This window comes from Terrapene carolina, unplaced genomic scaffold, assembly GCF_002925995.2.
Source record: "Terrapene carolina triunguis isolate 2854851 unplaced genomic scaffold, T_m_triunguis-2.0 Scaffold33365, whole genome shotgun sequence".
Taxonomy (NCBI): domain Eukaryota; kingdom Metazoa; phylum Chordata; order Testudines; family Emydidae; genus Terrapene; species Terrapene triunguis.
In genome coordinates this window covers 1-19313 of record NW_020697716.1, presented here as the reverse complement: position 1 = coordinate 19313, position 19313 = coordinate 1, and the positions used below count along the sequence as shown (strand labels likewise).

Below are 19313 nucleotides of genomic sequence, written 5' to 3'. Positions count from 1 at the left end.
GGGGGGGCACGTGCCAGGGGTGGGCTGGGCAAGCCGGGGGGCATGTGCCAGGGTGGGCTGGGCCAGGAGGGGCTGTTAGGTTCTCCTGGGCGCCAGGCTGGGGGCCGTGCCATGGGGTGATGTGAGGGACAGAGGGCCCATGCCCCCCACGGCTGGCAGTGCCCCCCCACGGCTCCTGCCCCCCGTCAGTGCCCGCCCCCTGGTCAGCAGTGCCTCACCCTGGCTGGCACTGCCCCCCCCCCACTGGCAGCGTCCACTGCCCCCCACAGCTCCCCCCCGGTCTGGCACCGCCCATCCAGCACCCCCCCACACACCTGGCAGTGCCCACCCCCAGTTAGCAGTGCCCCTCTCCCGCTGGTAGCTCCCCCCCCCAGCTGGCAGCATCCGCCCCCCTCACCCCGCAGCGCCCACCACCCTGCCTGCCCGGCAGCCCCCCAAACCCGGCAGTGCCCGCCCAGGGCCGGCAGCGCCCGCCCCCTCACCGAGGATGGCCACCACCATGTCGCGGCGCAGGATCTCGATGGAGCCGCGGGAGATGAAGTAGAGCGCGGTGAGCACATCGCCGGCATGCACCAGCGTGTCGCCGGGCGGGGCGTGCGTGGTCTTGAACTTCATGGCCAGGGCGCGCAGGCAGCCCTTGCTGGCCCCCTGGAAGGGTCGGCAGCTCTGCAACAGGCTGCGGTTGAGGTGCAGGCAGATGTCAGCTTGCAGGCACTCGGGGAAGCCCTTCAGCACCTGCGGGCGGGCGGGAGAGACCCCATTACCGGGGAGGGCACCGCGCAGCGGGGGCAGAGAGCGCAGGGGCTCGCCGTGGGCACCAGTGGGGGCTGGCACAGATGGCTGTGCCCATGGCCGTGTGCTGGTCTGCATGGGCCATTTGGATTGGTTGTGGCTCTGTGTGTGTCTCTGGGTTTGTGTGTGAGTGTGTGGGGTGTAGGTGTATGCAATTGTGTGTGGGTGTGACGAAGTGGGGGATTTTCTTGTTTTTTCCTCGTTTTTCCAATGGTTTGCATGCAGAGGGGGTGGGACTCAGTGTCCCTGGGTGTTACTGGTTTAACGAGGTGAGGGGAGAGGGAGTTTGTTGTTACAGAGGACCGGAGAGGGGACTTGGGACCCCAGCCAATGGCCTGGAGGAGGGACACCCCAGCGACTGGTGACCTGGTGACCCAGAGGCCCAGCTCGGGAGTCACAGTCGGTTCTGGCCAGTGGGAGGACAATGGGCTGCGGAGTGAGGACCCCAGTGACCTGACCAGCCGGTTCCAGCCAGAGGACAGAAGAGGGGAGAGGAGGTCCCAGTTTACGACCCTGTTTACCTGGAGAGAAGACAATGGACAGAGACGGGGCTTGGGGCCGGGGGTATCAGATGCTCAGCTGGGAAGCAGGGGGGCTCGGGGCTGGAGAGGGGGAGCAGGCAGAGCCCACCTGGAGGCAGAGAGACTGGGATGTGCTGGGCTGAGGGAGGCCAGGCCTGAGGCCGGGAGAGTTTCCTGTGCTGTGTTCAACGCTCAATAAACCTCCTGTGTTACGCTGGCTGAGAGTCGCTCCGGGCTAGAGAACAGGGTGGCATCGTCCCCTTCGGGGGGTGGAGGCCCCAGGGGTCCAGAGCGAGGGGACTCCCTGAGGGGGCCCACGGCGAGAGACGGACGTGCTCAGGCTCAGAGAGGTGCGGCTCCAGGAGGTGGAGGGGCCTGACCCCGGGAGAGAGTGGACCCCCGAGAAGGGCTGTCACACTGAAAGGGGCTCCCCCCATGGACTGCATGGGGCCAAGAGGGGGCACGACCTGTGAGTCCGTGACAACGGGTATACAGGTGTGGGTGGGTGTGCTCGTGTGTATATGTGTGTGTATGGGTCTGTACGTCTCTGTGTGTGTCTGTACATCCCTGGCTGTGTAGAGGTGTGTGTGTGTGTCTAGCTGTGACGGGGTGTGTGTGTGTGTGTGTCTCTATGTAGGGGTGTGTGTGTCTGTGGGTATGTGTCTGTACGTCTCTGGCAGTGCAGGGATGTGTGTTGTGTGTCTCTGTGCAGTGGGGTGTGTGTGTCTGTGTGTGTGTGTCTGTACGTCTCTGGCTGTGCGGGGTGTGTATCTGTGTGTGCGCGCACACGTGCTGCAGGTGTGGGGGGCTCTGCAGGGCCATTACGGCTCAGTGTCCAGGGCGCTGAGCCAGGCCCTGGGGATGGGCAGAGGGAGGTGGCACAGCCTGCGGGTGTGTTGCGGAGCGAGTGCCCCTCTGCCCATGGTGCTGTTTGCTGCCAGTCACCCAGCTCTGGGGTGTCCAGAGTCCAGGCCTGGGGCTGGCATGAGGGGGGTGTGGGCACCGTGCACAGGGTGGGGCGCTGAGCTCATGCCATGCCCATGGTGCAGGACCAGGTGGGATGAAGTGGAGTTTTCCCCTTTTGATGTTGTACGTGAGTAACTGTTCTGCATGAATACTGGGTGTGCCTCAGTTTCCCTGTGTATTGCACCATAGCCCAGGTGGTGGGGATAAGGGTGTGTGACGTTATTGACATGAACGGTGACCGTATAGATCATTGTTGCAACCACTGTTATAGATTTGCAGCAAATATTGTACAAAGCTTGTCGTGTGAGGTGTCTATGAAGAGGTTATGGTTTGCTGGTTATGATTATGCTGTCTGTATTCATGTATCATTTTGGTATTTGAAGGTATGAATATTGGCTCTGTACTTGTATCTCAAGGTGTTTGATTCTAAATAGCCTCAGTGAAGCATTTGGGCAGCTTCTTAAGGAGGGACAATTCTCAGTAAGTGCCCAATCAAGAAACACTGAACTGACACTGAACTTTGGGAGATGCCAATCCACATCTGAGCTTTCCTGGGAACGTTCAAACTAACATGTACACAATGGCGTCGGCCTGCAAAAACTGAATCATTCATAGACGTGGGACTTGCCCAGGTGACTCCAAACTCCATCTTGTTACTGTGATTTTGCACAGGAGAACCAAGGGGTTTCCGCCCACAAGAGAGAGAATATAAAAGGCCCTGGAAACTCCTCCATCTTGTCTTCAATCCTGCTTCTTTCCTCTGGAGGAACCTTGCTACAAGCTGAAGCTTTGAACAAAGGACTGAGGACCCATCCCAGCGGGGGATGTTCCAGAGACTTGATTTGAACCTGCAGTTTATTCTATCACTGCTACAAGCCTGAACCAAGAACTTTGCCATCACTGTATGTAATTGATTCCATTTAACCAATTCTAACTCTCATCTCTATCTTTTTCCTTTTATGAATAAACCTCTAGATTTTAGATCTAAAGGATTGGGGACAGCGTGATTTGTGGGTAAGATCTGATTTGTATATTGACCTGGGTCTGCGGCTTGGTCCTTTGGGATCAGGAGAACCTTTTTCTTTTACTGGGGTATTGGTTTTCATAACCATTTGTCCCCATAACGAGTGGTACTGGTGGTGATACTGGGAAACTGGAGTGTCTCCGGGAATTGCTTGTGTGACTTGTGGTTAGCCAGTGGGGTGAGACCGAAGTCCTCTTAGTCTGGCTGGTTTGGTTTGTGTTAGTAATAAAGGACACTCAGCCTGGGGCTGTGACTGCCCTGCTCTAAGCGATTTGTCCTGAGTTGATACTCTCAGTTGGGTCCCGCCAAAGGCCGCTTTGTTCCAGGGTGTGTGACCTTTGCTGAGGCCCTCGGGGGCAGGGAAGGCTGCTCCAGGTGCCTGCATGTAAGAGATGGATGGTGCCCTTCGGAACCTGAGAGCCAGGAGGGCGGATGCGACCAGGTGACATAACATGTCTGTGTCACACGCTGGCTGGGAGTCATGGCTGGCTGCGGAGTGGGGGGCAGGGCCCCTCTGGCTTCCCCAGGGGTCCAAGCCAGGTGGCCCCGCTGTGGGAAGCGCACGGTGAGACCAGGGGGCAGAATGCTCCGAGGTCAGACCCGGGGAGCCCGTAGCCCAGGAGGCTCCATGCCCTGGACAGCCCCGAGAGGAGTCGCCCACCCCAGAGTCCTGGCTGGCTTCATACCGAGCAGCCCCAGGGCACCGGGCTGTGACTCCGAGACACCCAGAATGTGGGAAGTGCTCCTACAGGGCGGGTGCAGTGGGTGAGGGGGCTCTGGGTCCGTCGGGGGAGCTGGGTGCATTGGGTCAGTTGGGGAGCCGGCCGTGCTGAGTGCAGGGGCCGTGCCGCGGGGTCCGTCGGGGGCGCTGGGTGAATCGGGGAGCCGGCCGTGCTGAGTGCAGGGGCCGTGCCGCAGCTCACCGCGTTCATGTCGATGCCATTGGTGTAGGACCAGGCGTGCTGGAAATACTCCTCCAGGCGCTGGCGCAGCGGGTTGGGGATCTGGTGGAAGCGGATGAACTCGCGGACCCGCAGCATCTGGGTGTGGTAGCGGGCGGTGCCCGAGTAGAGGCGCTGGATGATGGCCGAGACGTTCCCGAAGATGCTGGCGTACATCAGGGCTGGAGGCAGAGAGGCAGCAGGTGAGCGTGCGGATGCACACACACGTGCACGAGCACACACATACGTGCTCACGCACACACACACATACGCAACCCCCTTCCCCGCCACGCCTCCCAGCATGGTCCCCTGGGGCGGGTGGGATGGGGCAGGCAGGGGACGGGCGAGAGGCAGACGCAGGTGTGGGTGAGGCAGGGAGTGAGCGGGTGCAGGCAGGGCAGGCAGGCAGGGCGGGCGCAGGGGGTGGGTCGGCGGGCAGGGGACGGGTGCAGGCAGGGGGCAGGCGCAGGTAGGGGCAGGCAGGGCAGCGGGCGGGTGCAGGCAGGGGGCGGCAGGGGGCGGGCGGGCGCAGGCAGGGGGCAGGCAGGGGGCAGGCAGGGCAGACGCAGGCAGGGCACGTGCAGGCAGCGCCCGGCCCCCACTCACAGCCGATGAGCATGACGCAGATGGAGAAGATCTTCTCGGAGTTGGTGTTGGGGGAGACGTTGCCGAAGCCCACGCTGGTCAGGCTGCTGAAGGTGAAGTAAAGCGCGGTGACGTACTTGTCCTTGATGCTGGGCCCCTGCAGCGGGACGCTGCGGTTCAGGGGCTTGCCAATCTGGTCGCCCAGCGCGTGCAGCCAGCCGATGCTCTGCTGCTCCATGTTGCCGATGGCATACCAGATGCAGGCCAGCCAGTGGGCGATGAGGGCGAAGGTGCACATGAGCAGGAAGAGCACGGCTGCCCCGTACTCCGAGTAGCGGTCCAGCTTACGGGCTACGCGCACCAGCCGCAGCAGCCGGGCCGTCTTCAGCAGCCCGATCAGCGTGGTGGTCTGAGGGCAGAGCAGAGAGGGGCAGGGGTCAAAGCCACGGGGACCATTCTGCTCCCCGCGGCCGGCGTCCCGCAGAGCCCAGGGCCGGGCTCCCCCTGTGGCCCCTGCATCCGGCCCAGCCTGTCCAGCCTCCCACAGAGTCCAGGGCTGGGCTCCCCCCGGAGCCCCTGCATCCGGCCTGGCTGGCTGAGCCAGAGCAGGGCTGTTAGAGATGCCCGTGTTCAGCTGCTTTCCCCACAGCCCCCAGGTCCTTCCCCGAGCCTCTGCGCCCCAGGATACAGCCCCATCTGGGGAATGCGACCCCCACCCTGGCCCCAGCTGGCCTGGTGGTTAGTCAGATTAATGCACATTAAAACACCTGCCAGCGGCTCTCAAACGTTTGTCCTGGTGACCGACCCCTTTCACAGCCAGGCTCCGAGTGCGACCCCCCCCTTATACATTACAACCATGGTTTGAATATTTAACACCATTAGAGATGCTACCGGCGAAGTGGGGCTTGGGGGCGACCCTCCACTTAACCTCGCGACCCCCTGAGCCAGGGGCGGCCAACCTGGGGCTCCGGAGCCGCATGCGGCTCTTCAGGGGTTAACATGCAGCTCCTTGTACAGGCACCGACACCGGGGCTGGAGCTACAGGCGCCAACTTTCCAATGTGCTGCTCAACCCCTGCCTCTGCCCCAGGCGCTGCCCCCACTCGACCCCTTCCCGCCCCCTCCCCTGAGCCGGCTGTGCCCTCGCTCCTCCCCCCACAAAGCCTCCTGCACACCATGAAACAGCTGATCCGGAGGTGCAGGGATGGAGGCGGAGGTGCTGATCGGTGGGGCTGCCGATGGGTGGGAGGCGCTGGGAGTGGGATGGGGGAACGGATGGGGGGCTGCTGACATATTACTGTGGCTCTTTGGCAATGTACATTGGCAAATCTGGCTCCTTCTCAGACTCAGGTTGGCCACCCCTGGGGGGGTCCCGACCCTGTTTGAGAACCCCTGGTCTAGAGAATACTTAGTCCTGCCCCGCGTGCAGGGGACTGGATTAGGTGACCTCTCGAGGTCCCTCCCAGCCCTACGACTCTGTGATTCTATGATCTCGTTCACAATATCTTTATGAAGGCTGTGTGTGCCTCAGTTTCCCCACATGCTGCACTGTTACCTGGGGAGGGGGAAGGCCTGTCTGCTCTCAGGGCAGGCTGGGAGTCGCTAGCTGCCGGGGCCCTAACCCCATAGCAGTGCAGCATGAGAGGACAATGGCAAATCCAATGGCCAGGACGTGGACACCTAGCAATCCACGCTCCAGAGAGATCTGGACCCCCCTGAGCTACAGCCCCCAGCTCGGGATCACAGGGCTGGGGGAGGGGGGGTTACGTGGGGCTGTGGGAAGCAGTCGGGCTCTCACCTGGAGTCTGACCAGGGAGGCTGCACAGACAGACAGATCCGGACCCCAGGGTTCCCCACAGCCGGGCTGGGCTCGGGGCTGGCCAGGACGGACCCTGCTTCACCTTTCATTGTCCCGGGCTGCCCTAAGGCCCCTAGGCCGGGCGCCCGCTAACGACTGAACCTGGCTGTGCCTGCGCTGGGAGTGTCCCTGCCAGGGCTGGGCGAGGGGCCCTGATCCCTGCGAGCGGCCGAGTCTCCCTCAGGGGTGTCTCCTGGGGACTCGCTGCCCGGACCTCGCGGGGGGGCTGCAGGCCCAGAGGGCCAGTCTAGGGGGTGGTGAGGCCGCGTGGCTCACCCTGGAGGCAGAGCGGGACCCCCAGGTGGGCTGGCCCAGTGAAGGGGCCGCCCAGAGACCGTCCCAAAGCTGGGGGCGCAGCCCCGAGCCTGTGGGTCCGTGACAGGGGGCTAAGCTGGAAGGTGGCTGGGCGGGACAGGGCTGGGCTGGAAGGTGGGTGGCTTAGATGGGAATGGGGCTGGAAAGTACCTGGGTTGGACGGGGGCAGGATTGGATCAGACGGGGCGGGGCTGGAGAGGGCCTGGGTTATACAGGGGTGGGGCCAGCCCCCCACCCCCACGGCAGGGCCGGAGTCGCCCCAGGGCCAGCGGGGTCGTTACCTCCTCGGAGCCGGAGCCAGAGCCGAAGATGAGCAGGTCGAAGGGGATGGCGGCCACCATGTCGATGAGGAACCAGCCTTTGAAGTAGTGGATGGCGATGCGGCCCGGGTGGCTCACCACCTCCTCGTTGGAGTTGACGTAGGTGGTGCGGAAGTTGATGACAATGTCGATGAGGAACATGATGTCCACCAGCAGGTCAACCACGGTGAGCGGGCTGCAGGAGTAGCCGCAGGTGTGCCGCAAGTCCTCCTGCTGATCGTTGAGCAGGAAGGCGGCTGAGTAGGGCGTGAAGACGGCCGTGTAGATGACCAGCAGCAGGATGAGCCAGTCCCACACCGCCTTGAAGGGGCTGTAGTGCAGGATGGTCCATTTGTGGATGCGCGGTGCCTGCAGCTTGTACTCCGGGAGCACATCGGCCCCGAGGGACAGGACCTGCGGGGACACGGGGCTGGGGAGCCGGGCGACGAGCCTGCCGGGCAGGGCCATGGGCATCACGCGGCACACCCCAAGCCGGGCTCCCAGCATGCAATGCTCCAACCTGCCCGAGAGCCCGCCTGCTCCCTGAGTACCACGCCGCCCGCTCGGCCCCCGTCCACTCCCTGAGCACGGCACCTCCCCCCTGAATCCCCCCATTCCCTGAGCACGGTGCCCCCGGCTGAGCCCCCCACCCTGCTCCCTGAGCACGGCACTCCCCAAACACAGCACCCCCCCGCTAAGCCCCCGTCCACTCCCCAAGAACGATGCCCCCTGTTGAGCTGCCCCCTCCAGTACGGTGCCCCCTGCTGAGCCCCTAAATTTAAATTAAATAAATTAAAAATTAAATTAATGGAGATATCCTATCTCCTAGAACTGGAAGGGACCTTGAAAGGTCATTGAGTCCAGCCCCCTGCCTTCACTAGCAGGACCAAGTACTGGTTTTGCCCCAGATCCCTAAGTGGCCCCCTCAAGGATTGAACTCACAACCCTGGGTTTAGCAGACCACTACTCAAACCACTGAGCTGTCCCTCCCCCCTCACGCCCTTTGGCCCAGTGCCTCCTACCGCTGCACTGGGGCCAGCACTGACTGAGAGGGGATGGTGCTCCCAGGCCTGGTCTCTGCATCCCTGAGCCGTCCTTTGCTGCCCCCCATCTAAGAGCTGCACCCAGTGCAGGGTGGGAGCAGGGCCGGTGCTGAGGACCCCACAGACAGACGGCCCTGCACCTCTCGAGCACCCGGGCAGCACATCAGCTGTGTCTGGGGTGTGTGCGGGTGATGGCCACACAAACTGGGCCCCTGCCCAGGAGCACGGGGGGCTACCGGTGCGCCAGGAGCATTAATTCGGAAGCAGCTGCGCTGCTGAACTGTGACATTACTGACATTAACTGGGACCGTATAGATCATTGTTGCAATCAAGGTCCTGTAGAGGCACCAAATCTTGTACAAAGGGGGTCCAATAAGGTGTCTATGACAAGGTTCTGGTTGGCTGGTTATGATGATGCTCTCTGGGTGCATGGATCATTTTTGTATTTAAAGTTACAATTATTGGCGCTATACTGTCTGTGACGGTGCCCCCAATAAGGCTTTATGGAATATGCTTATGAACGTATATGTGACATAACTGGAATATGTTTTATGTTACATGGCACATGTAGCCTATCTCTGTAAAGGTTATGATCCACTGAATCTATTCATCCTATTTGTATGCATGTGTCATTGTTGTATTCGAAGTTATTAATATTGGCTGTGTACTGGTTTGATTTTAAATAACCTTAGTAAAGCTTTTGGGCAGCTTCTTGAGAAAAGTGCAAATTAAGTGCCCAATCAAAAACCATTTAAGCCAACAATGAACTTGAAGATGCCAGTCCACATCTGAGCCTTCCCAGGAATGTGGCTTGGCTGGTAAAAACTGAGTCCTGTATGGACATGTGACTTGCCCATGTGACTCCAAAACTCCATCTTGGAGCTGGACTTTGCATAGGAGAGAGGAGGGGGTCTCCGCTCACAAGAGAAAGTCTATTTATACCCCTGGGAGAGCCCTCTATTTTGTCCTCAGCTGGCTCGAGAGAGAGCCTCTCCACCCCCCAGGATACCTGAAAGAGACTGGAACAAAGGACAGTAACTACAGTGGGTGTGAGTGATTGCTGGACCCAGAATAGAAGGAGATTAGTCTGTAAAAGGAAGCTTACTGGGTGAGGATTTTATCTATATTCAGTTTCTTAGACATAGACTTGCGTGTTTTATTTTATTTTACTTGGTAATTCACTTTGTTCTGTCTGTTACTACCTAGAACCACTTAAATCCAACTTTCTGTATTTAATCAAATCACTTTTTACTTATTAATTAACCCAGAATATGTGTTAATACCTGGGGGGGGGGGCAAACAGCTGTGTATATCTCTCTATCAGTGTTATAGAGGGCGAACAATTTATGAGTTTGCCCTGCATAAGCTTTATATAGAGTAAAACGGATTTATTTGGGGGTTGGACCCCATTGGGAGCTGGGCATCTGAGTGTTAGAGCCAGGAACACTTTTAAAGCTGCTTTCGGTTAAGCCTACAGCTGTTAGGGGACGTGGTTCAGACCTGGGTCTGGGTTTGCAGCAGGCTAGCGGGTCTGGCTCAAACCAGGCAGGGCACTGAAGTCCTAAGCTGCCAGGGCAGAAAGCAGGGGCAGAAGTAGTCTTGGGACATCAGTTGGCAACACCAAGGGGGTTTCTGTGATCCAACCCGTCACACTCTCTGTATTTCAAACTTATGCTGTGCTTCTGGGTGACACCCCAGACAATTTGGTGTCAGCTCGGCCTAGCCTGCTTGATGGCCCATTAAGGATCATCAACTATACAACTGACCCATTGAGAGAAGGCAGATACGCCTTGTAACTCAGCAAGGCAGGGACAGGCCTAGGGACCGAACTCTAAGGTTTTTCTATGCCACGTGCTGGGTAGCTTGTGTTTGGAACAAAAGAAGCACAGGCCACATGGCAAGAGACTATAAAAGGCTGCTGCATCTCCTCCATCTTGTCTTCAATCCTGCTTCTGACCTCTGGAGGGACTTTGCTACAAACTGAAGCTTTGAACAAAGGACTGAAGGACCCATCCCAGCTGGGGATGTTCCAGAGACTTGATTTGAACCTGCAGTTTATTCTATCACTGCTGCAAGCCTGAACCAAGAACTTTGCCATCACTGTATGTCATTGATTCCATTTAACCAATTCTAACTCGCATCTCTATCTTTTTCCTTTTATGAATAAACCTTTAGATTTTAGATTCTAAAGGATTGGCAATAGCGTGATTTGTGGGTAAGATCTGATTTGTATATTGACCTGGCTCTGGGGCTCGGTCCTTTGGGATCAAGAGAACCTTTTTTCTTTTACTGCGGTATTGGTTTTCATAACCATTTGTCCCCATAACGAGTGGCACTGGTGGTGATACTGGGAAACTGGAGTGTCTAAGGAGATTGCTTGTGAGACTTGCGGTTAGCCAGTGGGGTGAGACCAAAGTCCTCTCTGTCTGGCTGGTTTGGTTTGCCTTTGTGTGCAAAGGAACCCCAGCCTTGGGCTGTAACTGCCCTGCTCTAAGCAATTTGTCCTGAATTGGCACTCTCAGTTGGGTCCCACCAAAGCCAGCATCGGTACAGTCATTAAACAATGTCATCCAGGCATCTGCTACAACAGTAGTACCGTAGAACTTTGTCCAGCAAGAGAAGCTACCCTTGGATCTATCAGAGATATCCATTGAAAATGTACTGGAAAAAGCAAGGACTTCATCCCAATAAAGGCTTGGACCTGCTTTGTGGTTTGCGGGGTGGGCCAGTCTCTGATCACCTCCACTTTGGCTGGTTCCGGCTTTAGGCAGCCGCTCCCCACCCGGTGACCTAGGTAGGATACCTCAGCCATCCCCACCTTGCACCTCTCAGGTTTTACGGTCAGCCCAGCCTCCTGGAGTCGGTCCAGCACTTGTTTGACCTGGGACATGTGGTCCTCCCAGGTCTGGCTAAAGACGCAGATGTCGTCAATATACGCCACGGCAAAACTCTCCATCCCCCTCAGTAGCTGATCCACCAGGCGCTGGAAGGTGGCCGGTGCTGCCTTGAGGCCGAAAGGCAGGGTCAGGAACTCATAGAGCCCCAGAGGGGTGATAAAGGCCGATTTCAGCCTGGCATCTGCATCCAGCGGTACTTGCCAGTAGCCCTTTGTAAGATCCATGGTGGTCAGGTACCGAGCGCCTCCCAGCTTGTCTAGGAGCTCGTCAGGCCTGGGCATGGGGTAGGCATCGGCTACAGTGATGGCATTGAGCTTCCGATAGTCCACACAGAGCCAGATCGACCCGTCCTTTTTGGGGACCAGCACCACTGGTGAGGCCCAAGGACTGGAAGATGGCCGGATCACCCCCAAAGCCAGCATGTCATTGACCTCTCTTTCCAGGTCCTGAGCAGTTTTCCCTGTGACTCGGAAGGGGGAGCATTTTATAGGCAGGTGCGATCCTGTCTGCACCCAGTGGACAGTCAGATTAGTGCGTCCCGGCTGGTTGGAAAACAGCTGTCCGTACAGATGCAGCACCCCTCTGATCTCAGCTTGCTGGGCCGGGCTCAGCTGATCAGAGAGGGGAATTGCTTCCAGGGGGAAACCAGCTCTTGTCCCAGGGAATAGATCTGCTAAAGGGTCATCTCCCTGCTCCTCCCAATGTCCACACACGGCCAATACCACATTCCCCCTGTCATAATATGGCTTCATCATATTCACATGGTAAACCCGGTGGTGGTGTGCCCGGTTCGACAGCTCCACCACATAGTTTACCTCGTTTAGTTGCTTGACAACCTTGAAGGGCCCTTCCCAGGCGGCCTGGAGTTTGTTTTTCCTCACGGGGATGAGGACCATCACCTGATCCCCGGTGGCGAAGGCGCGGGCCCGCGCTGTGCGATCATACCAGACCTTCTGCTTCCTCTGGGCTCTGGCCAGATTCTTCCTTGCCAGGCCCATGAGCTCGGCAAGTCGTTCCCGGAAGGTCAGGACATACTCCACCACCGACTCTCCATCGGGAGTGGCCTTCCCCTCCCATTCGTCCCTCATCAGGTCCAGGGGCCCCCTTACCCGCCGTCCATATAACAGTTCGAAAGGCGAAAACCCGGTAGACTCCTGGGGTACCTCCCGGTACGCGAACAGCAGGTGAGGTAAGTACTTGTCCCAGTCCTGCGGGTGCTGGTTCATAAATGTTTTTAGCATCATCTTTAGCGTCCCATTGAACCTCTCCACCAGCCCGTTGGATTGGGGGTGATAGGCTGAGGCCCAGTTGTGCCGAACCCCACATTTCTCCCACAAGCACCAGAGTAGGGCTGACATGAAGTTGGACCTTTGTCTGTTAAGACTTCCTTGGGAAACCCCACTCGGCTGAAAATGGTCAGCAGCACATCTACCACAGTGTCTGCTTCGCTGGACGATAAGGGCACAGCCTCGGGGTAGCGGGTGGCGAAATCTACCACCACCAGAATGTATTTCTTCCCTGACCGGGTCGTCTTGCTGAGAGGTCCCACTATGTCCATGGCCACCTTCTGGAAAGGCTCCTCTATGATGGGCAAAGGCCTCAACGCTGCTTTCCCCTTGTTCCGGGCCTTCCCCACCCTGTGGCAGGGGTCACAGGATCGGCAGTACTGTCGGACGTTGGTAAAGACCCCAGGCCAGTAAAAGTTCTGTAGCAGCCTCTGCCTGGTGCGCCGGATTCCCTGGTGCCCTGCAAGAGGGATGTCATGGGCCAGGTACAGCGGCTGGCGGCGATACTTCTGGGGTACCACCAGCTGCCTCCTGACCCCCCAGGACTCCACTTCCCCTGGGGGAGCCCATTCTCAGTATAGGAATCCCTTCTCCCACAGGAACCTCTCCTTGCAACCTCTCCTCATGGTCTGTACCACGCTGAGGTCAGCCAGGCCCCTTAGCTTCCGCAGGGAGGGGTCCTTCTGCAACTCGGCCTGGAACTCAGCAGCTGGGGAAGGGATGGGGACCTGCTCCCTCTCGTCGGCAGGGTCAGGAGCCACAGCCCCCCCCGAGCCTTGTCCTTGGGTGTTCCCTCCCCACCAGGGTAGGGTTCTGTGCCTCGATGTGACCTCCTTCCCGAGGTCAGGGCGTAGTGCCCCTCGCCGGCTCTGGCTACGGGTCACGACTAAGGCGTTCTGGGGGTTGCTTGGCCAGTCCTCTAGGTCCCCCCCATCAACACCTCAGTGGGCAAATGGTGGTGCACTCCCACGTCCTTGGGGCCCTCCTTGGCCCCCCACTTCAGGTGTACCCTCACCACGGGCACCTTGAATGGGGTCCCGCCCACCCCCGTCAGGGTCAGGAAGGTGTTGGGCATCACCCAATCTGGAGCTACCACCTCGGGCCGGGCCAGCGTCACCTCAGCGCCCGTATCCCAGTATCCATTGACCTTCCTCCCATCCACCTCCAGGGGAACAAGGCACTCGCTCCGCAGGGATAGCCCTGTGCCCACCCTGTAAATGGGGAACCTTGAGTCCAGGGCATCCAGCCCTCCAGAGGAGTTGACCTTGAGCCCTCCTCTCTCCTGAGCAGTTGATAAGCTGCCAGCCCCCCTTGCCTGGGAAGCCAGCCCCTCGTCCGGCTGGGTCTCTACCCAGTTAACCCTGTGTGGGTTCGGTCTACTCAGTCTGTCCCTGAGCTTGGGGCACTGGGTCCGTATGTAGCCTCTCTGGCCACAGTAAATAGCAGCTCATGTCTCGTTGGTCCCCTTGAACCGGTCAGTTGTCCCTGACGCTGGGCATTCCCCTTGGGAGGGGATTCCCCATATTCCCCCTTTGGGAGGTCCCAGGGTCACTCTCTCTCTGCATCGCGGCGGGCCTGTTCCTTTGGGACTCCTCCCTGCCACCCCCTGACCAACTCTTCACAACTCATTGGCCAGCCGCCCTGAGTGACGCGGGTTCTCTGGCTTTTTGTCCCTCAACCACAGCCTCAAGTCGGATGGGCACCGCTCATACAGTTGCTCCAATACCAGCAGTTTAACCAGGTCCTCCTTCGTCTGGGCCCCATCTGCCCACTTGCTGGCGTATCCCTCCATGCGGACGGCTAGTTGCAGATATGAGATCTCAGGGGTTTTATCCTGACTCCGGAACCTTTCCCGGTACATCTCAGGAGTCAGCCCAAACTCACGTAGCAGGGCCTTTTTGAATAGTTCGTAGTCCCCTTTCTCCACCTCTTCCAGTTGGCGGTACAATGCCACGGCTTTGGGGTCCAGTAAGGGGGTGAGAACCCGGAGTCTGTCCACAGGATCAACCTGGTGCAGCTCGCAGGCCGTCTCAAAGGCCTCCAGGAAGTCATCCATGTCCTCCCCCTTCTTACGCTGGGCCAGGATGCACTTATCAAAGCTCCGTGCAGTCTTGGGTCCCCCCTCACTCACCGCAGCCGGGGGCTCGCGGCCCCTCAGCCTCGCCAGCTCCAGTTCATGATGCCTCTGTTTCTCACAATTCTCCAGCTCTCTCAGTTTTAGCTCTTTCTCCCATTCCAGCTGCTTCCGCTCCACGGATGCTGCGCGTGGCCGGGAGGATCCCCTGCTGGCCGGGGGGGTCACGGCGCCCTCGGTATTTGCTGGGCTCCTCCCCACCCTTCCCCTAGGCATAGGAAGGAGGGGTCTCGGGAAGCCCTCAGCAGCCGGCTGACCACTCCCAGCTGGGACAGACACTGGGGCCTGCATTGCATCTGCCAGGCTGCTTCCCTCAGGGACAGGGATCAGTTTATTCGAGCGATCTCCCTCCTCCAGCTGGGCAATGAGCTGTTCTTTGGTGAGCCTCCCACCGCGCAGCCCCCTCTGCTTGCACAGCTCCACCAGGTCGCTCTTAAGCCGCTTGGCATACATCTTCCTGCTGGCCACTCACAGGCCTGTGTGCTCACCGCTCCCCACAGTCTCCAGGGAGACCCCTAGTGTGCCAGCCCTTCTCGAGGTCACCACCTCTCTGCCAGGGTCGAGCTCCAGACTTCTCCGCCCCTGGGACTGCTCGCTGCGATCCCCCGGGGGACCCTATTACTGCAAAAGTCCTTCTCGTTGGTCACACACTCCCAGGGGTGATAACCGTCTCTCTCTGACTCTTCAGCACGCCTGGTCCCCGTCAATCCCCCTTCGTTTTACTGCTCCCCAGTCACTTACTGCAGGAAGCGCCGTCCACGGGGTGCAGTAGATCCCACCTCTGCCACCAGTTGTCACGGAGTGTGGGGGACTCAGGGCCCTGCACCCCTCTCTTCATGAGATTCACCGTGACTCTCAGCCAGCCAGTAAAACAGGTTTATTAGATGACAGGAACACAGTCCCAAGCAGAGTGTGTAGGTACAACCAGAACCCCTCAATCAAGTCCTTCTGGGGGGTTTAGGGAGCTTAGACCCCAGCTTGGGGTTCCCTGCGTTGCACCACCCAGCCCAAACTGAAACTAAAAACTCCTCCAGCAGCTTTCTCCTCCCTCCCCTCTGCTCCTCCTCTCCTTTGTTCAGTCTCCCAGGCAGAATGAGTTATTTCTCCCAACCCCCCTCCTGGCTCAGGTTACAGCTCAGGTAGCTTCCTTCAAGGGAAGTCCCCCATCCCCAATGCAACCCCCCTGCAACATTCCCAGGTCAAATCTGCCCCACTCCCTGCTCCGTCACACTGTCAGGGTGGTTAAACACTGGAATAAATTGCCTAGGGAGGTTGTGGAATCTCCATCTCTGGAGATATTTAAGAGTAGGTTAGATAAATGTCTATCAGGGATGGTCTAGACAGTATTTGGTCCTGCCATGCTGGCAGGGGACTGGACTCGATGACCTCTCAAGGTCCCTTCCAGTCCTAGAATCTATGAAAGTCTCTGGAACATCCCCAGCTGGGATGGGTCATCAGTCCTTTGTTCAGAGCTTCAGCTTGTAGCAAAGTCCCTCCAGAGGTATGAAGCAGGATTGAAGACAAGATGGAGATGAGGCATCAGCCTTTTATAGTCTTTTCCAGGTGTAAGAACACCTCTTTGTCCTTACTGTGGAAAATTACAGGAAAATGGAGTCTGGAGTCACATGGGCCAGTCCCTGCATACTTTGCTGAGTTGCAAGGCGTATTTGCCTTCTCTCAATGAGTCCATTGTATAGCTGATGGTCCTTAATGGGCCATCAAGCAGGCTAGGCAGAGCTAACACCAACTTGTCTGGGATGTCACCCAGAAGCATAGCATAAGTTTGAAAGACAGACAGGATAGAGCCAATACTTGTAACTTTAAATTTAAAAATGATACATTCACCCAGACAGCATCATCATAACCAGCCAACCATAACCTTGTCTTAGACACCTCATTTGACCCCCTTTATACAAGATTTGGTGCCACTACAGGACTTTGGTTGCAACCATGTTCTATATGGTCCCAGATTATATCAATAATGTCACACAGCCCCTCCCCCAGGTACTCACCCCCCCTGCAGCATCAATATTACAGCCCCTCCCCCAGGTACTCACTCCCCCTGCAGCATCAATACTACAGCCCCTCCCCCAGGTACTCACCCACCCCTAGCTGCTCCCACAGATACATTACTACGCACACCCCGGGGTAGTCGCCCTGTCCGGCAGTAAGAGTGGTCACTCCCCGGTAGCGTAACTGGTGCTTGTCAGCATGTGGGTGCAGACAGATTGCGCTCAGGTGACCCCCCAGCAATACTGGGGTGGGGGGGCTTGGAGGCTATTTAAATAGCGACTGACGACCCACCGTCCCCAGTCTGCATCTGCCCCGAAGCCGTGTTGTCACGGAGTGTGGGGAAGTCAGGGCCCTGCACCCCCACTTCCTGCGATTCACCGGGACGCTCAGCCAGCCGGTAACACGGAGGGTTTATTGGATGACAGGAACACAGTCCACACCAGAGCTTGTAGGTACAACCAGGACCCCTCGGCCAGGACCTTCTGGGGGGCAGGGAGCTTAGACCCCAGTCCTGGGGTTCTCTCCATTTCCCCAGCCAGCTCCCAACTGAAACCCCCTCCAGCCGTCTCACCCCCCCCGCCCCAGCTCCACCGCTCCCTTTGTCCAGTTTCCCAGGCAGAAGGTGTCACCTGGCCCCACCCCCCTTCCTGGGCTCAGGTTACAGGCTCAGGTACCGTCCCTCATGTGAAGTCACCCCCGGGTATCCCACCACCAATGCAGACAGGCCCAGTAAAACTCCCCTCCGTCCCGCTCCCTGCTCCGTCACACATGGTGAGGGCCCAAGGCCCAGCCGCGGTCTGCACGGACGACCGTGTTGCGGCCGCTGCTCTCCCATCCTGAGCCAAGGCTGCGAAGCTCGTCACTGTCGCTGAGGGCTGTGGGGACGCGAGTGTGAGCGGAGCCTGGAGGGACGTTCCCCACTCCACCGAGGGCACGAGGAACAGATCTACTTTGCACGCTGAGTGCAGCCTGGCATGAACGGGAACAAATCTAGGCAAGTCAATACCCTGATTACTGGGAGCCTGAGACAACCTGGGGGGGCAGGGGCCTTTAAAGCCCCCTTCTCCTTGAGGGCCTCTGCATATGCAGGGTCTGTCATGGAGTCTCCCCCCGCCTGGGCAGAGGCGCCTTTCCCCATCTACACGGCCACGTGGCTGTGCTGCTCACGGGGAACTGAGGTCAGCATGGATTTGTCAAGAACAAATTGTGTCAAACCAGCCCGGTAGCTTTCTGTGACAGGGTAACAAGCCTTGGGGGTGGGGAGAAGCGGTAGATGTGGTGTATCTTGACTTTAATAAGGCTTGTGATACTGTCACATGTGACATTCTCATGAACAAACTAGGGAAATACAACCTAGATGGAGCTACTACAAGGTGGGTGCAGAACTGGCTGGAAAACCGTCCCCAGATTGTAGTGATCAGGGGTTCACAGTCAGGCTGGAAGGGCAGAACGCGTGGGGTCCCGCAGGGATCGGTTCTGTTCAATAGCCTCACTGATTTAGATCATGGCACAGAGAGTGCACTTGAGAGTTACAGCAGCCCCGGGCGCCCTAGCTCACTCCCCGTCCACACTGGCAAGGCACGTAGAGCGCTCTGACTCGGCGGCTACGGTGCTGCTGGTTTCCACCTCGGCGAGAGGAATAACGTTTGCTGCAGCTTGGCGACAACGCCCGGGCGTCAGTGTGTACGAGGTGTTGGGTTACTGCGCTCTGATCGGCCTCCGGAAACGTCCCATAATCCCCTGAAGTCAAGTGGCCACTCTTGTCACTGTTTTGAACTCGCTGCAGGAATGCGGAAGTGCCCTATGAAAGCTCCGTTTCTGAGAGCCGGCTGCTTATCTGCTCCGGGACAAAGCAACCGTTACTGTGCAACGGTGTGGGAGAGAGGGGGGGGGGGGGGGGGGTCTGCGGCTGTCTGAACTTACAAGACAGCATGCTGACACACTCAGCCCCCCACAAACCCACTCTCTCTCCCTCCACATACACACAACACACTCCCTGTCACACTCCACCCCACCCCCCCATTTGAAAAGCACGTTGCAGTCACTTGCATGCTGGGATAGCTGCCCATAATGCACCGCTCCCAATGCTGCTGCAAGTGCCCCAAATGTGGCCATGCCAGTGCGCAAGCAGCTGTCAGTGTGGACAGACTGCAGCGCTTTCCCTACTGCGCTCTCCGAAGGCGGGTTTAACTCCCAGCGCTCTACAGCCGCGAGTGTAGCCATGACCTTAGAAAGTGTGCGGACGATACCAAGCTGGGAGGGGTTGCAAGTGCTTTGGAGGATAGGATTAAAATTCAAACGGCTCTGGACAAACTGGAGAAATGGTCTGAAGTCAATAGGATGAAATTCAATAAGGACAAATGCAAAGTGCTCCCCTTAGGAAGGAGCCATCAGTTGCACACGTACAAAATGGGAAATGACGCCTAGGAAGGAGTCCTGCGGAAAGGGATCTGGGGGTCATAGTGGACCACAAGCTAAATATGAGTCAACAGTGTAACACTGTTGCAAAAAAAGCAACCATCATTCTGGGCTGTATTAGCAGGAGTGTTGGAAGCAAGACACGAGAAGTGATTCTTCCGCTCTGCTCCGCGCAGATTAGGCTTCAACTGGAGTATTGTGTCCAGTTCTGGGCGCCACATG

The 19313-nt window shown here is 58.1% G+C and overlaps 1 protein-coding gene across 1 annotated transcript in view; it reads right to left on the bottom strand.

Annotated features, from left to right (window-relative positions):
- The window catches only part of LOC112124970 (potassium voltage-gated channel subfamily H member 2-like), a gene marked incomplete at its 3' end in the record, with an annotated part of 10245 nt that extends 2439 nt beyond the window's left edge, over nt 1-7806 (bottom strand). The window contains exons 1-4 of the mRNA XM_026663356.2: nt 7283-7806; nt 4851-5238; nt 4227-4426; nt 483-735 (exon numbers count right to left, since the gene is read on the bottom strand). Of these exons, the coding sequence (XP_026519141.2) occupies nt 483-735; nt 4227-4426; nt 4851-5238; nt 7283-7774 (1333 nt within the window). The remainder of the gene's footprint in view (nt 1-482; nt 736-4226; nt 4427-4850; nt 5239-7282) is intronic.
- Nucleotides 7807-19313: the final 11507 nt, after the last annotated feature.